Here is a 19,115-nt window from a genome sequence, read left to right as displayed (position 1 = left end):
CTATAGTTTCTTACCATACTTATAGTATCTCTTTAGTACATAACTTAAGCCTCGCTTAGTCTCTTTATATATCGCTCCGACTTAGTACTATACCATTTTAGCTTATTATCACATTTTACGGCGTTAAGTATCTCTAATATCGACCTAACCTGTAATCCAATTAATCTTCGGATTATATTCCTATAACTAAGGCATGCTTAATACTGCCTCGTCCCGTCCTAATAGTAGGATATTAAAAGACATCTTAATTCGTCTTCCTTTAATAGTTATCTAAATAGGTCCTGTTTTAAGATTAATAATGCCTCCTCTATAGGCTATTAGATCTCCTAAAATTGTAACTAATAGGTAAAGTTTCTCCTTTTGTCTGTAAGGTAGTCCTATCCTTTTAACTGCTGCTAGTAAGATATAGTTTTGCGTTGCTCTACTATCTATTAGCGCTTTAAACTGCTAATCTTGCCATTTAACTTATAAATTTAGGTGCCGTCCTTAAATTCCTTTAAGGGTCTAAGGCTCTACTACTGGCTCCCTTTGGTCCCGTAGGCCTCTACTTTTTTTAACTGTTAGCTGCTTAATCCTAGTATACTTAGCTCGCTCTTTAGCTAATACCTAGTTCGCTTTTTATCTTTAATATACCATAAACACGTATTCTCTGGGCATTCCCACTACTATCGTCTGTCTAAGCATTCTTCTATAAGGAATCTTCCTAGTTAAAGTACTAAACTTCCTTCCTTTTAGTCCTCTGCTAAATGCCATCTATATATATATTTAGTATTTTTATATTATTGCTTATCTGTTATCTAGTACATCCTTATAGGGTATTTCCGATTCTTTTCCTTTAGATTCTTGTGCATCTCGTATATATTATCCACGCACGTAATCTATAATAACGTATAGTGTGCTAGGTACTTTAGGTAAACTCTTAACTCGTTTTTATTTTTAAGTTTAAACCTCTATTATGTTGATCTAAACGTTATAACTTTATTTATAGGTACTAAGATACGTCGCTTACTTCTCTAGTCCTCTAAATGTTCCTCTAGATCCTTTAATATTATAATTAAGGCTCCTTTAATATGGGTTATAGCCTTCTCTATAATCGAGTGGTCCTAGATAACTTTCTTATCCAACCATATATAGAAATCTTCCCACTTATTGTTGTGCCTTTGCCTATACCACTTTTAGTACAGCTACTAAAGTGTATACGGCTTATCCGTAAGGAAGTATCTTCTTATTACTACGTCGTAACAGCCTTTTATATGTTGTTCTTTAAATCTAGTTAGGATCCCTAGATCCTCTTTATCTTCTAGTTTAGTAAGCTACTTAGCTCTTAATATGCCTATCCTCGGCCTATTAGTGATTCTTTGTACTAGCGCTCTGCCCTTTATACGTCCCAATATACTAGATCTCTTGTCTAGTTTCTGTTCTTGCTATGTAATAATTCTTTGCCTAAACTTTTCTATGGTTTCTTTTAGTTTGCGCCTCGCGCTTAGATCCTTAAAGTCTTTATACTTCTTAATCTTAGTATTAACTTTTTAATCTTTAGTCCGAACTATATGTTCTATTAATAAATCCTCTAGGTCCATATATTCGTCTCCTAGTTTAATTGCTATTTGCGCTATAGATTCTCTAATCTATAAAGAAGCTCCTTACCTCTTACTTATAGGTGTCCTAATTCGTACTCCGAATTCTTAACCCCTTAGATTCTTTAATTTTAAGCTTGCTTCTAACTTAAGCTTAGCTCCAGCCTTAGTCCAACTAGGCTTACTTAGTGTTCTTATCTCGTCTTAAGAGTCTTAAATCTCACTCATCTTATCTTAAGAGTCTTATACCTGTAGGAACTTCCGTTTTGAGCTTATTCGTATATCTTTAAACTAAGCTACTGCTCTGCTCCATTGGTTATCGTCCGTTATAGGTCCTTAAGCTTGCCTTATCTCGTCTTAAGAATCTTGGTTATCTCTTATCTCGCTATAAGAATCTTAAGCCTTTGGCCTTTTGCCTTTATCGAGTGCCGAAGTGGTTTGCTGTCCTACTTCTCTTGCGTCTTGTAAAGCGATAGACATTATATCTAGTGGTGTCTTAATTCCTACTAATATTCCCTATTCCGTAGTAAAATCATCCTCTATCTCTAGTATAACATCTCTAAGGTCTACTCGCTCCTAGTTAGCGGCCTTTATTGCCTTATTATTACGAAATGTTTCGCCTATATTAAATTTATTATCCTTAATGTCCGATCTGCGAACTAGTTTATTAGTTCCTCTATATCCTATAGGTGCTAGCTCTTATAGCTAATAGCTTGCGCTATACTTAGCGTCCTTATAAATTTGGTATGCGTTATTATAATAAAACGCAAAACTTTTAATTAAATATTCTTTTGTTCCTTGCAGTATATTATCGTCCCTCTATATATATATGTTGTCTGCTAGTCTTATGCCTTTTACTATATAGTAACTCTGCCTACTTCTATAGTCTCTAACGTAATAACCCTATTTTCCGCAATTTATATAAGCTCCTTCTTTAAACCATTTTTCTTACTATAGAGTCCGCCTAAATGTCTTCTACTGTTAAGATCCCTAATTCGGCCTCTACTCCTTAGACCTTTAATTACTTAATCCTTATCCTCTAGGTTTCTATAGTTTACTCCATTTCTTATAGGCTTCCTTAGTACTACTTAGGTCTATTAGCTCCGCGCTATACCATAGTTTCTAACTTAGCTTCTATCGTTGCGTACTCTGTGCCTTATACGACTATAAAACTCTATCCTAGCCTCTCTTAGCCTATTCCCTTTAGTAGATCCAATTATTAATCTTAATCGCCTAATCTATTAGTTCCCTTAGGGTGTCCGCATCTTCCATTAGGATAATCGCGTCCTAGACTTTAGCCTTAAGTCCTTATTTATACTATGCCATAAGCACCCTATTATTCTACTCTACTTATATTGCTAGTGTCTGGAACTATATTATATACTTAATTGCTAAAGTTCGTTATATAAGGTTCTGGAGTTTTCTTTCTGCTATAGTTATTTCTTCCGGGTCTCCAAATATCTGCATAAGTTATTCTACGAATCCTTTCCAACTTAAGAACATAAATCGCACGTCTTGGTTAGTAGTCGTTATTCCGTTTGCCTATATCTCTATAAGATAAGGTTTAAACCACTTAAGTACTTTTCCTAATAAGAATAGTCCTGCGTAGGCTATCCGATCCACGGGTATAGGTAACTTTACTCCCTCCTATAAGACCTTAAAGTGCATCTGCGTAAGGAATCCTTTAAGCTTTAACCTCTCTTCTATAAATCTCTTAATTAATAGTAGCTTAATCTTTACCGCTCCTATTCCGTTAAGTCTTTCTTCTAATACTATATTATTAGCTGTTAACTAGTTAACTATCTCTTATAGCTGTCCAACCGTTACAGGTTGCTATAAGTTAATATCTGCTATACTGGTGTCGTTACCTAACCTTAATATAGTTGCTGCCGTCAATGGCGTTATAGTAGCTGCTTTTAGTGGCATATTATTCGACTTCTTATATTAATACCATAACTAGGTAGTAATTGTATAACGGAACCTTATAGCAAGAACTACAATAGGCTCGTTAATAGGCTAGGTATATAGGAAATGTAAGTATAAAAGTTAACAACGTAATAATAACTGGTGGAGTGGTTGCCTAACAGATTAACTCTAATTATATTCTAAGAATTACTATAAGGAAGGAACTATCTAGGTAGGGACTAAGGGTCCTTAAATACACAACCGTACTCCTATAAAATCCTTTTTGTACGTAATATATATATACTCTATTTACTCTATTATGGATTATATAAATTATACAGATTATATAGATCACCCCACGTAACCTTAGTTACTATTCCTCGTCACATAGCTCTACTGGTTCCATCTTGGACTATACCTAAATTAACTAACTAGCTTCTTCCGACTCCTCTCCTAGTAGTTATAATATTGTACTTAAAGCGTCCGTAACAGATTTAAGATTTATAGCAGTATTTTAGGAGGTATTCTTAGCAGAGTAAGGAGTTTAAGTAGTAACTTCTACTGTATATTATCTACAGACAGACGGTTAAATAAAAAGACTAAATTAGACGCTAGAACAGTATCTAAGTGTCTAAATAAGGTTTTACGATACAGTGGATACGTTTGCTTGTAACCAATTGGGTTGATTACGTGAGCTAAGCAAGCTCAGGAGGTCTATCAAATTCTACCTATAGAAGTAGAAGAAAAGAAGAAGACGAATACAATTAATACCAAAACCCCCCCCACCGTAATCCCAATACTGATCAGTGTTGCACAGATCAGCAAGGTATAATGAAGAGAGGCACTGTCTGATTCTCTAGACCTCTTATTAAAGGCTAAGAATTAAGGTATTGCTTACTAAGCCCAAAGGCCAGTTTGTGAGGTTACTCGCGCTTCTGACCTGTGTCCATCACGCCTTCAGAGCAACTAGTTTATAGGTATATCCACGCTTCTAGTCTAACTGTCGAATCAACTACAGAACCAAAAGATGGCTACCTCCGCGATGGATACTGCAAAATAAAAGACCGGAATCGACGCGACCGCAACCGATATCAAGGAAGTCGAAGCATTCGTCGATTGGCGATTATCGATATATAAGGAGAATGGATAGAAGGGATTCGACCTATGGGAGAGCTTTATCAACGATTTTAAGTCGTTTACGAGGGATATACTTAATAATCTTAGCAAGGATCGATTAAAGAAGATCAGGGATTACCTCCGTAAAAATAGAGTATACGTACGGAAGAAGGCAAGGAAGTCAATTGCAGACGGCCTCTTAGGAGCTATTCATAAACCAACTCCCTCAAAATGGCCTACCGATGACCCTGTCAACAACCCTACTAACAACCCTACCGATAACCCTACCGACGACCCTACCAACGACCCTACCGACAACCCTACCCCAGCAACTCCTACCCCACCTCTACTATCGACTGCTCCCATTTAAACTACCCCAGCTATAGACCAGCTCGCCCTACAAGGAAGCTTCGGAAGAGAGATCACCAACTTAGCTAAGCTCTACACGGACGAAGTCAAATACTCTAGCGAACAAGATAACTTTAATTTTAAGTTTAAGATCTTCCAAAACTACTGCCTCCGAGCCGGCGTCCCTAAGCAAGCATACACCATTACTATTCCTACTATGCTCCGCGGCCTTGCTCTTAAATACTACTTTACCTACCTTAAAGATCTTAACCTCAAGAACGTATACGTAGGCCTTAAATTATACTTTAAAGGCGACGAATATAAACATAATATCCTATCAAAATGGAATGCAATTACGCTTAAACAAGTTACTACTTAAAAAGGACTTAATACAGGCCAAGCATTTCAGGTATTAATTAACGAGATGTGGCAACTACAACGTGGGCTAGTAAAGGACCTTTAAAATAACACGACATTCTATAATAAGCTCCTTACTGCGTGCTAAGACGTATCAGCTTGCAAACCAGCCTGCTTTCGACCCGCTACTACCCTCGCCGGCCTCATTAGCGACATTAAATCCTCAATCGCGACGTACGGCAAACAAGAACAAGAGACTAAATCATTCTATACCGACCGATGATACCACCCCCCTAACCGACGATACTACCCCCCTAACCGTCAACACCGCAATAAGGGCAAAAAGTGCTTTATATGCAGCAGATCTGGATATTGGTCTACAAACCATACAAAGGATGAAAGGGACCGGAGAATACGTCAATATATCTCCGATTTTGAGGGCAGTAATGGCGATACTGAGGATTAGGGAGCCTCTAACTTCTACCTCAATATAGAACCCTATTCTAGTTATCACGACGACCCTAAGGCAGAGGTATTTTGGACCGAATTTGCAAGGGAACAGGAATAGAGACTACGGACTTATTTACCACTTTTCTTATTTCCTAGTTGTTGCCAGTGTCTGAATAAGGTTTTACGATACAGTGGATACGTTTGCTTGTAACCAATTGGGTTGATCACGTGAGCTAAGCGAGCTCAGGAGGTCTATCAAATTCTACCTATAGAAGTAGAAGAAAAGAAGAAGACGAATACAATTGATACCAAAACCCCCCCCACCGTAATCCCAACACTAAGGCATTATATTAATTATATACAGAATAATTGGGTATCATTACTACCAGTTATATAGTTTACATATAACGCAACACCTTAAGAAGGGATAGGCATATTGCTATTTAAAGCAAACTATGGATATAAGCCAAGAACATCGTTATTACTAAGATAAGTAAAGAAAATAAGTAGTACAGCTAAAGAAAGAATAAAGATGTTAATAAATCTTTATATAGACCTTATAGAATCAGTAAAGAAAGTATAAGAAAGAATAAAAAGGTACTATAACGCTAAGAGATTTAAGGGACCAGATCTTAAGGAGGGAGATAAAGTATAGCTACTACATAAAAATTTTAAGAGTTAACGACTAAGCAAGAAGTTAGACTATATTAGACTAGGACCTTTTAAAATCGCGTAAAGGATTTTACTAGTTATATTTAAGTTAAACCTACTAGCCAAAATAAAGATCTACCCTATATAGTATATTGTAATACTAGAGCTAGTATACAGGAATATTAAGCTACTAGTTTATAAAGTAGACACGTATAGAGGATAAGAAGAAGATAAATAGCAAGTTTTAAAGATCGTTAGTTATAAGGACGTTAACAATAAAATATAGTATAAAGTTAAGTGGATAGGCTATACTAAGACTACCTAGGAGCTACTAAAGAATTTAAAAAATACTATAGGAAAGGTATAAGAGTATCGGAAGAGATTAGGTTAGGCAATATTAATAAAAAAGGATTGCTAAAGAATAAGTTACCTAAGGGGGACCTAGGAAGAGTAGTTACCGAACTACTTAAATTTATTTCCTTCTCTATTAAAAGAGAGTCCGTTCTTTTATTACTAAGCTCCTATAAACCCTATTCTATAAGTTTCTACTCCTTAAAGCGCACCTTCTTACGGACCTTCTTAAGACGGATTAACTAAGCGAACGCCGCAAGATAAGACTTAAGGGCTCTTTGTTAAGCATCGGCAGCCTCTTATTCTATATTATAAAAACGGCGTAACTCCACTAGAGTAATAGATAGTTTATTATCTAGCTATATAGCAGCAGATTAAATATAAAACCCTAAGATAAATTAATTAGGGAACTAGACAACTATTTAAAATAATAAGTCGCGTATATTTAGTATTAGAGATAGAGTAAACATTATAGGATAAATAAATATTCGCTCTAGTGCACTTTAAATAAGAGGACGGTTATTACGAAGATGGGTTTACCAATATAATATAAACTAACCCCTCTTTCGAGCAACGAGAACATGGAGACGGCATAATCTTACTAAGAGATAATATCGCAGCTATAGTGCGAACACGACGAGTAGTTAAGGAAGAAGAAATTGCTTTAGGTATAATAAGTAATAATATTAACTAAACTAACTAGACGGATATTACACCTCTAGTAAACAACTTAGAGATATTTTAAATCTTTAAGGACAAAGATAAAGAGAAGGGAGATGGTGTTACATCAGCATTTTGTTGGGGTGCCAAGATCCTGGAGGTCTCCTGACAGGATTTTGACCGTCCTGATCGTCCTGATCGTCCTGACAGGCTCCTGACAGGACCCTCCCATCCTGATGCGTTCCTGACAGGACTGACAGGACCCTACCATCCTGATGCGTTCCTGAACAGGACCCTCCCATCCTAATGCGTTCCTGATAGGACTGACAGGACCCTCCTATCCTAATACGTTCCTGAACAGGACCCTCCCATCCTGATACGTTCCTGAACAGACCCTCCCATCCTGATGCGTTCCTGAACAGGACCCTCCTATCCTAATGCGTTCCTGATAGGACTGACAGGACCCTCCCATCCTGATACGTTCCTGAACAGGACCCTCCCATCCTGATACGTTCCTGAACAGGACCCTCCCATCCTGATGCGTTCCTGAACAGGACCCTACCATCCTAATGCGTTCCTGAACAGGACTGACAGGACCCTACTATTCTAATGCGTTTCTAAACAGGACCCTCCTAATGCGTTCCTGACAGGACTGATAGGACCCTACTATCCTAATGCGTTCCTAAACAGGACCCTTCTATCCTAATGCGTTCCTGAACAGGACCCTACACACAGTGCTATCGGGTCCCCGCTATATTCCCGATAGCCTGCACGTGCCTTGCCAAGTATGCCCCTATGTAGCCACCTTGTTTCTTACCCTTCCTTACATCCTCCCTACCTAGGGAGGCACTAGAACGGCAGCCAGCAGAGGACCATCAGCAGAACCAGACGACCGTCGTCAGATCTAGACGACCGTCACCGTCACCAGACGACCATCGCTAGAACCAGACGACCGTTGCCAGAACCAGACGACGACCGTTCGAACGACCAGCCAGCAGATACCACAAACGATTCAATTAATTGATTGATCGAATTGAACTAGAGCTTCGATATCGGCCCGTCACCGAATCGAATCAAGTCCTCCTAGGTACCCCAGACGACCAGCGTTTGAATGTAATCAGAGCCTTCGATCGGGCCGACCCCTCCCCCGAATTGAATTAGACACTGATACAGACGGGCAGGCAGACAGGCAGACAGGCAGACAGGCAGACAGACAGACAGACAGACAGACAGACAGACAGACAGACAGACAGACAGACAGGCAGGCAGGCAGGCAGACAGGCAGACAGGTAGGCAGGCACTAGGCCCAGTTAGGAAATCTGTACACGGCCGGCGGATTATCGGGAACACCGCCAATCGACAGTTTGGAGCCTCTGCGAGAGCCTTACCCCTCGTCTCGATCAATCGCTCGACGCCCGAGTAGACACAGACACAGACACAGACACAGATACAGATACAGACACAGACATAGACATAGGTGGTAGGTAGGAAGGACCGACTTGGATTATTTAGATTGCTTAAAGCATCCTGTATATAGAATAGGGCCTAAAATTGAACTGATTTTTATATTTTAACTGCTAAAAATACTGGAGTATTAATATACCCAATTTTAAAATCTGGAACTCTGATTGTCCTAATTGTCCTAATTGTCCTGATGGTCCTGGAGGTCCTGGAGGTCCTGGAGGTCCTAATGGTCCGTGTAGTACGTGTGGTCCGGGTAGCCTCCTGACAGGGCCCTGACAGGAAGCCGAGTGTGAGTGTCTCCTGGAGATCCTGGCAGCCCTGACAGGAGCTGTCAGGAGCCTGTCAGTACTGTCAGGAGGCATAAACAATTTGCTGATGTACGGACGCTTTAAGTATAATATTATAACTACTTAGAGAAGAGTTAGAAGAAGCTAGTTAGTTAATTTAGGTATGGTCTAGGATAGAGCTGATAGAGCTATATAACGAGGAATAGTAACCGAGGTTACGTAGGGTGATCTGTATAATCTATACAATCTATAGGATCTATAATAGAGTAGATAGAGCATACGTATATTATGTATAAAAAGGACTTTATAGGAGTACGGTTGTGTATTTAAGGACCCTTAATCCCTACCTAAGATGGTTCCTTCCTTATAGTAATTCTTAGAATACAATTGGAGTTAATCTGTTAGGCAACCACTCCACTAGTTATTATTACGTTGTTGACTTTTATACTTACATTTCCTATACACCTAGCCCAATAACGAGCCCATCGTAGTTCCTGCTACAAGGTTCCGTTATATTAAAGTTAAAGATTATCGCAAGATATATATACTAATAGGTATTAAGGAACTTAAGCCTAATTTAGAGTAAGCCTCTAAATAGGATACCTACGCCTATTAGAGGAAAGTCAGATCTATACTCTATATAGCTAATATTACTTATCTAAATATAGCGAGAACAGTAAGTAAGCTATTAGAATTCTTATAAAATCCGTTACTAATTTACAACGCAGCTGCTATGAGGGCAATTGCCTACCTTAATTAAACCAAGACCCTTGCGATTAAGTACTTAAAGGAGAATATAATAAACCAGATCTTCGCAAGGGCTAGTAATATATTATTTGGCGACGACCTAGTAAGCAGAAAGAGCATAGAAGGTTATCTATTCACCTTATTTAAAGGGCTAATTAACTAGCAATCTATAAAGTAGAAGTTAGTAATAAAATTAAGCACGGAAGCAGAGCTCCTAGCCCTGTCGCATGCAGCTACCGAATTAATTTAGTGGCAGTAATTCTTTAAAGAAATCGGATTTGACCCCAATAAGAAGCAAATGATATATTACAATAACCTACAGACAATTCAACTATTTACTAAAAGCGACGCAAAGCTTAATACTAAGCTTTAATACGTTAATATCTATCACCACTAGCTCCGCCAGGAAGTTTGTAAAGGAAGCATTAATATTAAATGGGTGCCTACTGCGGATATAACAGTAGATGGCCTAATAAAGGCTTTGCCTCGTTAAAAGCACAAGACGTTTGTTCAGTAATTAAACCTTATTAATATTAAGGATCTAATTTAATTTAATTTAAATGATATTTAGGTAAGGTAAATATATAGAGGATTTCCTTTGACTCAACACCAAATTGCTATCGTGACTTTTTAGTATTTCTACAGCAGCCCAGAAGGCTCTGTGCAGCTGGGGGGGTGTGTTAACCTGAATCGAAGTTCCTTACTACCATCGTAATACTGTCTGACGACCTAGATCGTCTATACGAACTATGTCTCAGTTGTCTCGTATCTTGAGCTCGTATGTCTNATNGAACGTCTCATTACCTGTTTCTNTTAACTATGACCTACTANATGACGACGTCGTCGTTATTGTATTTGGACCTACCTGATGTATATAAGAGAGCTTCTAGAGCCCTCTTTAATAAACAGAGTTCTCATTCCTGATCGTCCGTTCAACAGTTTTGGCTTGCTCTCGCAGTATAATTCAGCGCTTCTTGAGTGTCTAATATTGTGTCGACTAGCGTGCTAATTATATGTAGCCGTTTAGCTACATACTAGTGAGGGTCTGCCCCGGCGATACATGTACCGGCAGGCGCTAAGACTGTTATTAGCGCGCAAATATCCCAAGATGAAATGCCCCGTATAAAGTCACTTACGCAGACCAACGCACATCACTCTTCCGACCACCCTCACCATTTTCGGTGCGGCTTCATATGCAGCGTTACCCCTTGCCTTTACAAAATCCCCATGGGCTCCTTTCTCGTCCGTAATCCTCATCACCTCTTCCGCCACATCCTTCACCTTCGTGAACCCCAGCTTCATGCACAGCTTCTTCTTCGCACCCCCCCATCCACTCCAATCACTCTCATCACCATCGCCATCACTAACTGAACACCCATATGCCCCACGCCTCCCACCGAACCCGGAAATACCGCCTAACCCCCCGGTTTCAGGCCGACTCCTGGAGACTGCTATAGATCGTACTTCCACCAGACATGATCGGGCCCGCAGTGAAATCATCGACGCCATCCGGGATGCGCGTCATATACCGCGCCGGAGTGACAGTATACTGCTAACACGTGCCGGGGTGCTGCAGCCCCGTCTGCGAGCTCTGCGGACAGTGCGTCTCTAGCATGCTCTAGCACAGCTCGCAGCTGAAGCAGGCGTCGTAGGCGGGCTTGACGCCGGCGCGGTCGCCGACGTGCCAGTCCTTGACGTTCGGGCCCAGCGCCATGACCACGCCCGCGCCTTTCGTGGCTGGGCGACCGCGCGCTGAAGTCGCGCATTGTCGGCGTTGGCGGGTCTTCGAGCATGTGGTGGATGTCTGAGTAGCAGATCCCTGTTGCGTTTAGCCGCAGGAGGAGACCGTCGGGGCCTGTGGAGGTGGCTAGATGGCTGGGTTGCTTGAGCGGAGGGATTGGGTGGGGTTGGGGATTGATGGGGTTGGGAATTTATGGGGTTGACCTGGCTTAGGGACTGGCACATCTTCTATTACGACGCTGAAGTTTGGGCCTGGGTTTACTGCAACACCTGCTTTTCCGGTCTCTGAAATCACTGTCGTCTTCTTATTTGAGGTATCCATGACTGTGGTACAGATTGACTGATAATGCTTGTAAGAAAAGCTAACCAGGAGTACTAAGGATATGAGTATCGAATTGCAAGAAGCTAAAGAAGAGAGCTAATGCTCTGCGTGAATTGGAGCTTGACATCTTGAGAGTAGACGGTTTTAGCAGGTGACCACAAATCTACTTAGATAATGCTTGGCATATATTTTAGCAAATAGACTTATTTGAGATGCGTGGGATGCAGATGTGGCGAAGTGATTGGTCAAAGGTTACGAGTCGGGACTACCTTGTTTCGGCTAGGTCAGCCGTACTTCTAGCATTGTTAGGCGACCTGCATCCTCCACAACTGAACTGTAGCCTAGTGCATAAGCACGCCACGCCATGATATGCAGAAGTTGAGGAAACATTACTGATCCGTTCTCCTTTACAATTTTGGAAAATGGAATCAGTGCTAGATGATGTGGAACATCGGCGACAGGCTAATACTTTGCGACCGGAATATCCACGTGGCGTCCCTAGCAAGTTTGGTGTTGATGGTAGTGTCCAGCACTTCCCCGGCAACACGATCATCTCTCACCTGTCTCCATCAAGCGACCTCTACGCTTCCATGCTCGTTCTGCACGAAAAGCTGCTCCAAAGCAACCTATCCTCTGTTATTGCCTTGCTCCCTCCATCAAGCTGGCATATGACAGTCTTCGAAGGTGTCTGCGATGAGGTTCGCCAACCCGGCTTCTGGCCCAGCGACCTGGCCATCGATGCCCCCCTTGAGGATTGCGACGCTCTCTTTGCGAAAAAACTCTCTTCGTTTGACCTGAAATGTAACCCACCCTACCAGATGTCAATCACGGGCTTCGACCCTCCTGGAATCGTCATCGGAGTCCACTTGGAGCCCAGCACCACAGCGGAAGCTGCGAGACTGCGAGATCTACGCGATAGGCTGGCGGATTTACTTCAGATTCGCCATCCCCACCATGATTCCTATGGCCTGCACTTGAGCGTGGCATACCTACTTCGGTATCTGACCGAGGAACAGAAGAGCGAGCTGTTTACGCTTCTGATGGATCATTTGCAGGAAATGCCGGTCGAGTTCGAGCTCGGCGCGCCCGAGTTTTGCAAGTTTGAGAACATGTTTGTGTTCAATAAACAGTTCTACTTGAAGAATCAGGGCATAGACGCATAGTGTCGAGCCAAATTGTTCTTAGTTAGGGGGACGTTAGAGTGAGTTTCCTTAGTGGCGGTAATTCTAGCTTATTTCAGTAATACCTCTGAGAGAGGTATTAGAAATTAAGCACAGCTTAAAAGTGGTTGCAATAGTGTCTTCAGAAAGCCACTCTCGCTTTAAAGAGCCTAGACATTTTCACCGGTGCTAATATGTTCTGAAGTTCTTTCAATATGCTAAAACATATGTCGGAAGATGTCCTATGCTGTGAATATTCTACATCTATAATTTTTCTATGGATACCTAACTTCTAAGTCTATGAGCCCTGACTTCAAAAAGAAGCACTAAGAAACTAAGGAGTTGAATCTGAGTGGGACAAGACTTTATGCCTTAGCCACAACCTCAACCCTGGCAGCCTCCATATCTTTCTCATGATAACTTTCCGCAATGGACTCAACATCCACTGGTCCCTCGATTCCCACTCTGCTCTCCCTCAATCCATCGAACTCCTTGGCCTTGATGAGATTGAGGCAGATGGGGAGGGACCGTGTAATTAGAAAGCTGACCAGCGGCACACACATCGCGATCCTAGCATCCTTAGCATCGGTCACAGCGCCCAGCATGGGTGGGAATACAGCCACCAGATTCTGAGGGGACGGGGGGGGGGGGGGGCGCCGCGCTTGGTGTGTCTACCGAGCCCTCGTAGCGACAATGTGAAGATTTTTGAGAAGATGCAAGATTCGAAGAACAGCACCAAGCTTAGCATCGCGATGCCGGTATTGCCCTTCGTCCCGATTGCCGCGGCGATGAACACAATAATGCCGCTCATATATGTAAATAGAATGTAGCGAGGCTTGACGGCCTTCAGGCGGCGGAGAAACGGCCGATCGCGAAAAGTGCTTGCGCTACTGCGAGCGAGTTTGGCCCTGAGTGGATGTGAGTGATGGCTTGACTGTCGTCACGTAGTTGATGAAGTGGCTGGCGATTGCGACTTGAGAGCCGAAATAACAGAACTGTGCCGCAACGCCCCAGAAAGAGTATATTGGTGGCGAAGACGCTTATCCGTGTATCTAGTAGCATCCGTGGTTGTTTCGGCCTGGGCAGCCATGTCTGCATCTGTAACTTCCGGAATAGGGGCGAAGAAGAATACGACGGCTAACGAGATGACGAAAATCGCGGCGCCGAGATAGACCCATTGGATGCTTTGCAAACTTGTGTCGCCTGCCTGACTAACGTTCTTAAAGAGCACGTAGCTTGCGAGAACAGGAGCAACCACGGTTCCGATAGCCTGGAAGGCTTGGGGGAGATTCAACCTCAGCTCAGACCAGCGAGGAGGACCTGGTTTTATCAGCATATTGCAACTATGTACCATACAATTTATGCCTGCCGCAAGTAGCAATGAATGGGTTTGCGCTGGTTTCGAGAGTGGATAGGCCAGAGCCGACAATGAACATGGATCCATAGAAACCATCAAAAGAGCGCTTTATGCCGCTGGGCTAGAAGAGGAGAGCCCTAACGCCGGAGATGCACAGACCGGTGATAAAAGTCCATCGATAACCAAACTTGTGAACAATGCAGCCGGAGTACATCAAAGGGCCAATAAAATATGCGCTGGTAAAAGTGCGAGTCCCCAGTCTGATAGTGAAATGGAGATGTAATCAGATACCCGAAGTAAGCACCCTATAGGCCGGCGGACTCGGCGGCAGGTACATGCAGAACTTCTTGAAAGTGTTTGTTCAGTACATCCGGAAGTCCATAGGCAAATCTCCACATGAAAAACAAGACAGTAACGAGTGTAACAGGGATAACGGATTGGCGAGTGGTAATTTCCCCCGCACCAGTGACCACCTGATCATTGACGCTCTTCCGCCGGCGGTCATTTGCAATGGCATCTGACGCTAATGGTTGGCGTGTAGGCTCCGACTGAATGCATCTACAGCCGGCCTAGAACCACGCAGGTTGAATTTAATACCTATATGGTGATGATATTGAGACTTGGGTAAAGGGAGGGTTCCAATCAGGGGCGGATTAAATATCCTAGCCATCTACAAAGATGCCACTAGATTCAAGGAACAAAGTGATCTAGTGCTTCTGGCTGATAGCACTTGAATAGCGAAAGTACATTAGAGTATATAGGTTTCGCTGATGAAAAAGCATTGACTTGATACCGTATCCCTTGCAACGATACAATTCGTCCTATGATTATCGATAAGATCCAATCGGATTAAGTTGAGATGCCCAATTGTTATTTTGCCAGTGCACCGGTCACCTAATAGTGCTACCGTTGCATGGGATGTCGAACCCATGAAAATGATAGTCATAAAGAGCCAATAAGGGCATCTTGGCTGCACGATCAAAATCGAGGAACCGTGCAGCATCTTTTGGCATTCAGCCAATTGCGGCATTCTCTATCCCGCCATGGCGCCTTATCGTCTCAGGAACGATGTTGGAAAAGATGACGATATCCCAACAAATCTGTCGGAAGAGCTTGGACCATGAATATTGACGGCAAGCAGGCTTTGAGCCTTGCTTAGCTGCAGGATGCACGGAGTCGCATGTGGAGGGTCAAATTCTTAGTGGTTGTGGAGGGGCTGGAGGTCCACATCTACAGACGCATATTCCTTGGCGAAGACTCTCACAGGTCCCTCTTTGCCCCGCTAGGAATCTGGACAAATGACATGGAACGTGGCTTGCATACATCGACATCGTTAGGCGCCATTTCATCCCCGACTTGAAGAGTTGTCAATCTTCAATTGGCTGAAGTCCAGGTCAATCCTTTCCAAGGGACGTAAGGCACTAGAAGTTTGAGGGAATTTGCTCTTGCATAGATACTTACCACAGTCGGTAAGAGCCAATGCTCTGGTGATGCCGATCAATGTAAAATGTCCTCGGCCAAAACCTATTGGCTTCAGACTGCCCTGTGAGAGCGTTTTTGGCGTTTTCTAGTGTCTTTCTAGAATCCTAACTTCGACCGGAATGTTGACGAATGAAAACGCTGTTAAAGATGCAACAGAACCTTGCGCATATACAGGCTATCTCAAACCCGGAAAGGGGTGTCGCAGCTGCCAAATCCGCAGATATATCACTATTCGCATATGCCATTTCACGTCTCAGGGATACCGCTCTTAAGGGAACTATGAAGCAAGGTACAATCGTGCACTGGCCCATTAAATGACAAGCGTATGAAATAATATTACACCGCTCAACATTTACCGGTACATGCGTTGGGTTATCGGCATTTGAATGCCCTTGCTCAGACGCCAAAGCGTTCTTGAAAGTGAATAATGGTCCTGTTTCATGCATGCCCTTTAGGATGTATCTAGATGGTTGACTAGGCGTCTAGAGATACAGTCTAGTTGAAGAGCGCTATGCTGCACGAAGAATTAAAAAGATTTTCTATAAAAATGGGGTAGCTTACTGTGAACGTAATCGTGCTTTCTGAGCCGTGTCGTTGAAATGGCGGGTCGTTCTTGGGCTGATTTGCCTCTATTCGATGCCCAAGACGTTGCTTTGGCAGCGGTATCCATATCACCAGCTTCAGCGTAAGCTGATAGCAACTTCAATCACATTCGTGTGCCGTATCCTGGCCTCTGGAAATTCCATCTCCTTCTCGTCTGCTCTCTCGTCTGCCCTCTTTCTCTTCTGGCCTGGCTTTTGCCCATTTTTATTTTCATGAACGTCTCTATCCTCTTCATCGTTCGGCAAATTAGCCCTATTCTTCTTTGGTTTCACAATAATATCGTCGATCGCATCCGCCGTCCCAGTAGATATCCTGACTCGGCAATCACTCTGCTGTTGGAAGAATAATGCAACCTGCAGTGCCCGCTCAATCGCTCTACCCGTTGCCTTCACATATATCTCCTCTCGATTCCCCTTCTTCTCCTCTTGGCCTCCTGCTATAGCCGCCTCGACCCTCTTTGCATCTAATGGTGTCTTGCGTGAAATGAGGGACTGCGTGTCTCTATCCTCTGCTTTGGAAAGGAGATGTCGAACACGCTTAATAATAGGGATAAAGGGAGTTTTGTGCTTTACATAGACTACTTTTTGGAAGGCGGAAGAGGCAAATGGGTTAGGGATGGCGGGATGGAGAAGTGGTCGCTTTGATATTTTCGCGTCTGGAGATGGAATTAGCTAAGATCGTATATCAAATAAGTAGGGAAAGGGGCGCATACAGCTTGGTAGCTTGGGAAGCTTCTCTGGTTTGCGGAAGCCAGCAGGATCGGGATTTGATTGAGAGTCAGCCATAGTTGCGCTTCGAAAGGAGTAATTTTGAGATGCGAATTTTCGCGCGGTAGGCGCGTTTAACTAATCAATGGCGCGAATGAAGGTTCAGCCTAAGAAGGCAGTCTCCCGAGAGATTACGAGCGGATTTATGTATTGCTACCATGACATTGGCTAAATCGAGTAGATGGACCAAGAAATCGCATGGTGGAGTTAACGATGTTGGAAAGCACGGCCCTCTGTGCGGGTAGGGCTGAAATTTCTAGGATGCGCCAAAACTGCAAGACCATAACTGCTAGGAAACCCCCCAGGCTTGTATTAGTCCCATGAAGCTTATACACCTTCGAATTCCGCACATTGTGCCTTATGCGCGAGCTTCCGCCCTCCAGGAATCGCTCGTGAAGTCTTTCCTTGCTTCTAAAGCCTCCGAATCACTTCCAGCGCCCGACCCAACCATCATTACCGCCCAATTCAATCCCGTATACACTTGTGGCCGCCGTGAAATTGGCACTGTAAGCGCTGAGCAGCAAGAGTATCTTCGTGCAAATAGCACAGCAGAATTTGTGGAGGCCATGCGAGGAGGGCAGACTACGTTCCATGGACCTGGACAGTTGGTTGCATATCCGATAATCGACTTGCGACGACACAAGTTAACGCCGAGGAGCTATGTCTGCGTGCTCGAAAAGGCTCTGATCGCTACGTGCAATCGCTACGGCATTAAAGCTATGGCTACTGAGCACACGGGCGTCTGGACGACACCTGAGGACAAGATCGCGGCTATCGGTGTACATATGAGGAGGAATATCACAAGCCATGGTATTGGTCTGAATGTAAACACCGATCTGTGGTGGTTCAATAGGATTGTTGCCTGTGGATTAGAAGGCAAGAAAGCCACAAGCTTCGAAAACGAGGGTGTGGTTGGCACGAGTGTCGAAGAAGTTACGGACGTTTTCGTCAAAGAGTTCGCCAAGAAACTGCAAATTGGGGACATCAGCATCACAGACGTGACTGAAGGAGTGTGAGGACCGGCGACTATGAAACATCCAGTTCCCAGGAGAAGCTACCCTCCCCCCCTCAAGCAGGTTGGCCGAAAACCCTTCAACAAATATCACATGCTTCTTCTAAAGAGAACGACGACCAAAAAGAGGGCTGTGTTCTCCTCAAGAGTATGATTAGAGTTACCATCTATTGAAATAGAGTCTCCGACCCATGAAAGAGAGAATTCTTGATCTAACGTTGAGGTTGTTCAAACCTTAAACTAATGATTAAAATGATGGGGTATTCCCTCGCAAGAGTGTTCTCCGTTTTATATCATTGAATTTTACAATTTCCTCACTTCAAAATATTCTCTAATAGTGCTGGACAGACAGTAATGGCCGACAGTAGAACATCCCATCGTCAAATATGCCTTCACAGGCCATGAGCTTGCGGTAATGTTTGGCTTTATAGCCGCTATGCTCGATGTTTCCATTTCTATACAGCTTTCAGTCACCCTTGTATAATGACCACACTACGCTATGTACATATTCTGTGCCAATCTATTATAGTAACTCATACTTGTGTCTGGTGAACAGTCGCCTTCGGATTGAACTTCGTAACTCGCCACGTCGAATGCTCCTCTGTCGACATCAACGGATCACAAAATTCCAGCGCAAGTAACACTGAAACCAAAGTTACATCTACCACGCCCTGTGGCGAACTCAATTCTGACTTCGCTTCAAATAAGGGCATGTTGCATCCTTCAATCTCGCAACATCCATCGAACTCGCAAGGATCA

At 43.0% G+C, this 19,115-nt stretch overlaps 5 protein-coding genes across 5 annotated transcripts; 2 read left to right on the top strand and 3 right to left on the bottom strand.

Annotated features, from left to right (window-relative positions):
- Positions 1 to 10,845: 10,845 nt before the first annotated feature.
- K441DRAFT_706518 (uncharacterized protein) lies at positions 10,846 to 12,046 on the bottom strand (the record flags this gene model as incomplete). Its single annotated transcript, XM_067653667.1, has 6 exons — positions 11,858 to 12,046; positions 11,539 to 11,768; positions 11,353 to 11,465; positions 11,050 to 11,246; positions 10,949 to 10,988; positions 10,846 to 10,918 (listed from the first exon to the last, which is right to left on the bottom strand). Exons 1-6 carry the CDS (start codon positions 11,973 to 11,975, stop codon positions 10,846 to 10,848), a joined length of 771 nt encoding a protein of 256 aa, XP_067502391.1. The 5' UTR covers positions 11,976 to 12,046.
- A 281-nt stretch (positions 12,047 to 12,327) lies between these two features.
- On the top strand, positions 12,328 to 13,534 carry K441DRAFT_662555 (DUF1868-domain-containing protein). The gene has a single exon (XM_067649061.1). The coding sequence runs from the start codon at positions 12,398 to 12,400 to the stop codon at positions 13,136 to 13,138; it is 741 nt and encodes a 246-aa protein (XP_067502390.1). The 5' UTR covers positions 12,328 to 12,397; the 3' UTR covers positions 13,139 to 13,534.
- Positions 13,501 to 15,438, bottom strand: K441DRAFT_688154 (uncharacterized protein; the record flags this gene model as incomplete). The annotated part of the gene is made up of 8 exons (XM_067652158.1): positions 13,501 to 13,705; positions 13,759 to 14,022; positions 14,143 to 14,455; positions 14,505 to 14,598; positions 14,635 to 14,728; positions 14,784 to 14,797; positions 14,828 to 15,040; positions 15,286 to 15,438. The coding sequence occupies 8 exons, from the start codon at positions 15,436 to 15,438 to the stop codon at positions 13,501 to 13,503; spliced, it is 1,350 nt and encodes a 449-aa protein (XP_067502389.1).
- A 1,216-nt stretch (positions 15,439 to 16,654) lies between these two features.
- On the bottom strand, positions 16,655 to 17,362 carry K441DRAFT_678701 (uncharacterized protein; the record flags this gene model as incomplete). Its single annotated transcript, XM_067651183.1, has 2 exons — positions 16,655 to 17,232; positions 17,290 to 17,362. 2 exons carry the CDS (start codon positions 17,360 to 17,362, stop codon positions 16,655 to 16,657), a joined length of 651 nt encoding a protein of 216 aa, XP_067502388.1.
- Positions 17,363 to 17,664: 302 nt separating this feature from the next.
- Positions 17,665 to 18,360, top strand: K441DRAFT_568464 (lipoyltransferase; the record flags this gene model as incomplete). The annotated part of the gene is made up of 1 exon (XM_067643831.1): positions 17,665 to 18,360. One exon carries the CDS (start codon positions 17,665 to 17,667, stop codon positions 18,358 to 18,360), a length of 696 nt encoding a protein of 231 aa, XP_067502387.1.
- Positions 18,361 to 19,115: the final 755 nt, after the last annotated feature.

The sequence above is a fragment of the Cenococcum geophilum genome (assembly GCF_001692895.1).
Source record: "Cenococcum geophilum 1.58 unplaced genomic scaffold K441scaffold_30, whole genome shotgun sequence".
NCBI classification, from domain to species: Eukaryota; Fungi; Ascomycota; class Dothideomycetes; order Gloniales; family Gloniaceae; genus Cenococcum; species Cenococcum geophilum.
The sequence above is the reverse complement of the archived record's forward strand: the minus strand, read 5'-3'. Positions and strand labels throughout refer to the sequence as shown.

Bases quoted from the DNA above. Each gene is read 5' to 3' on its own strand.
- K441DRAFT_662555 (XM_067649061.1), top strand. From the start codon at position 12,398: ATGGAATCAGTGCTAGATGATGTGGAACATCGGCGACAGGCTAATACT.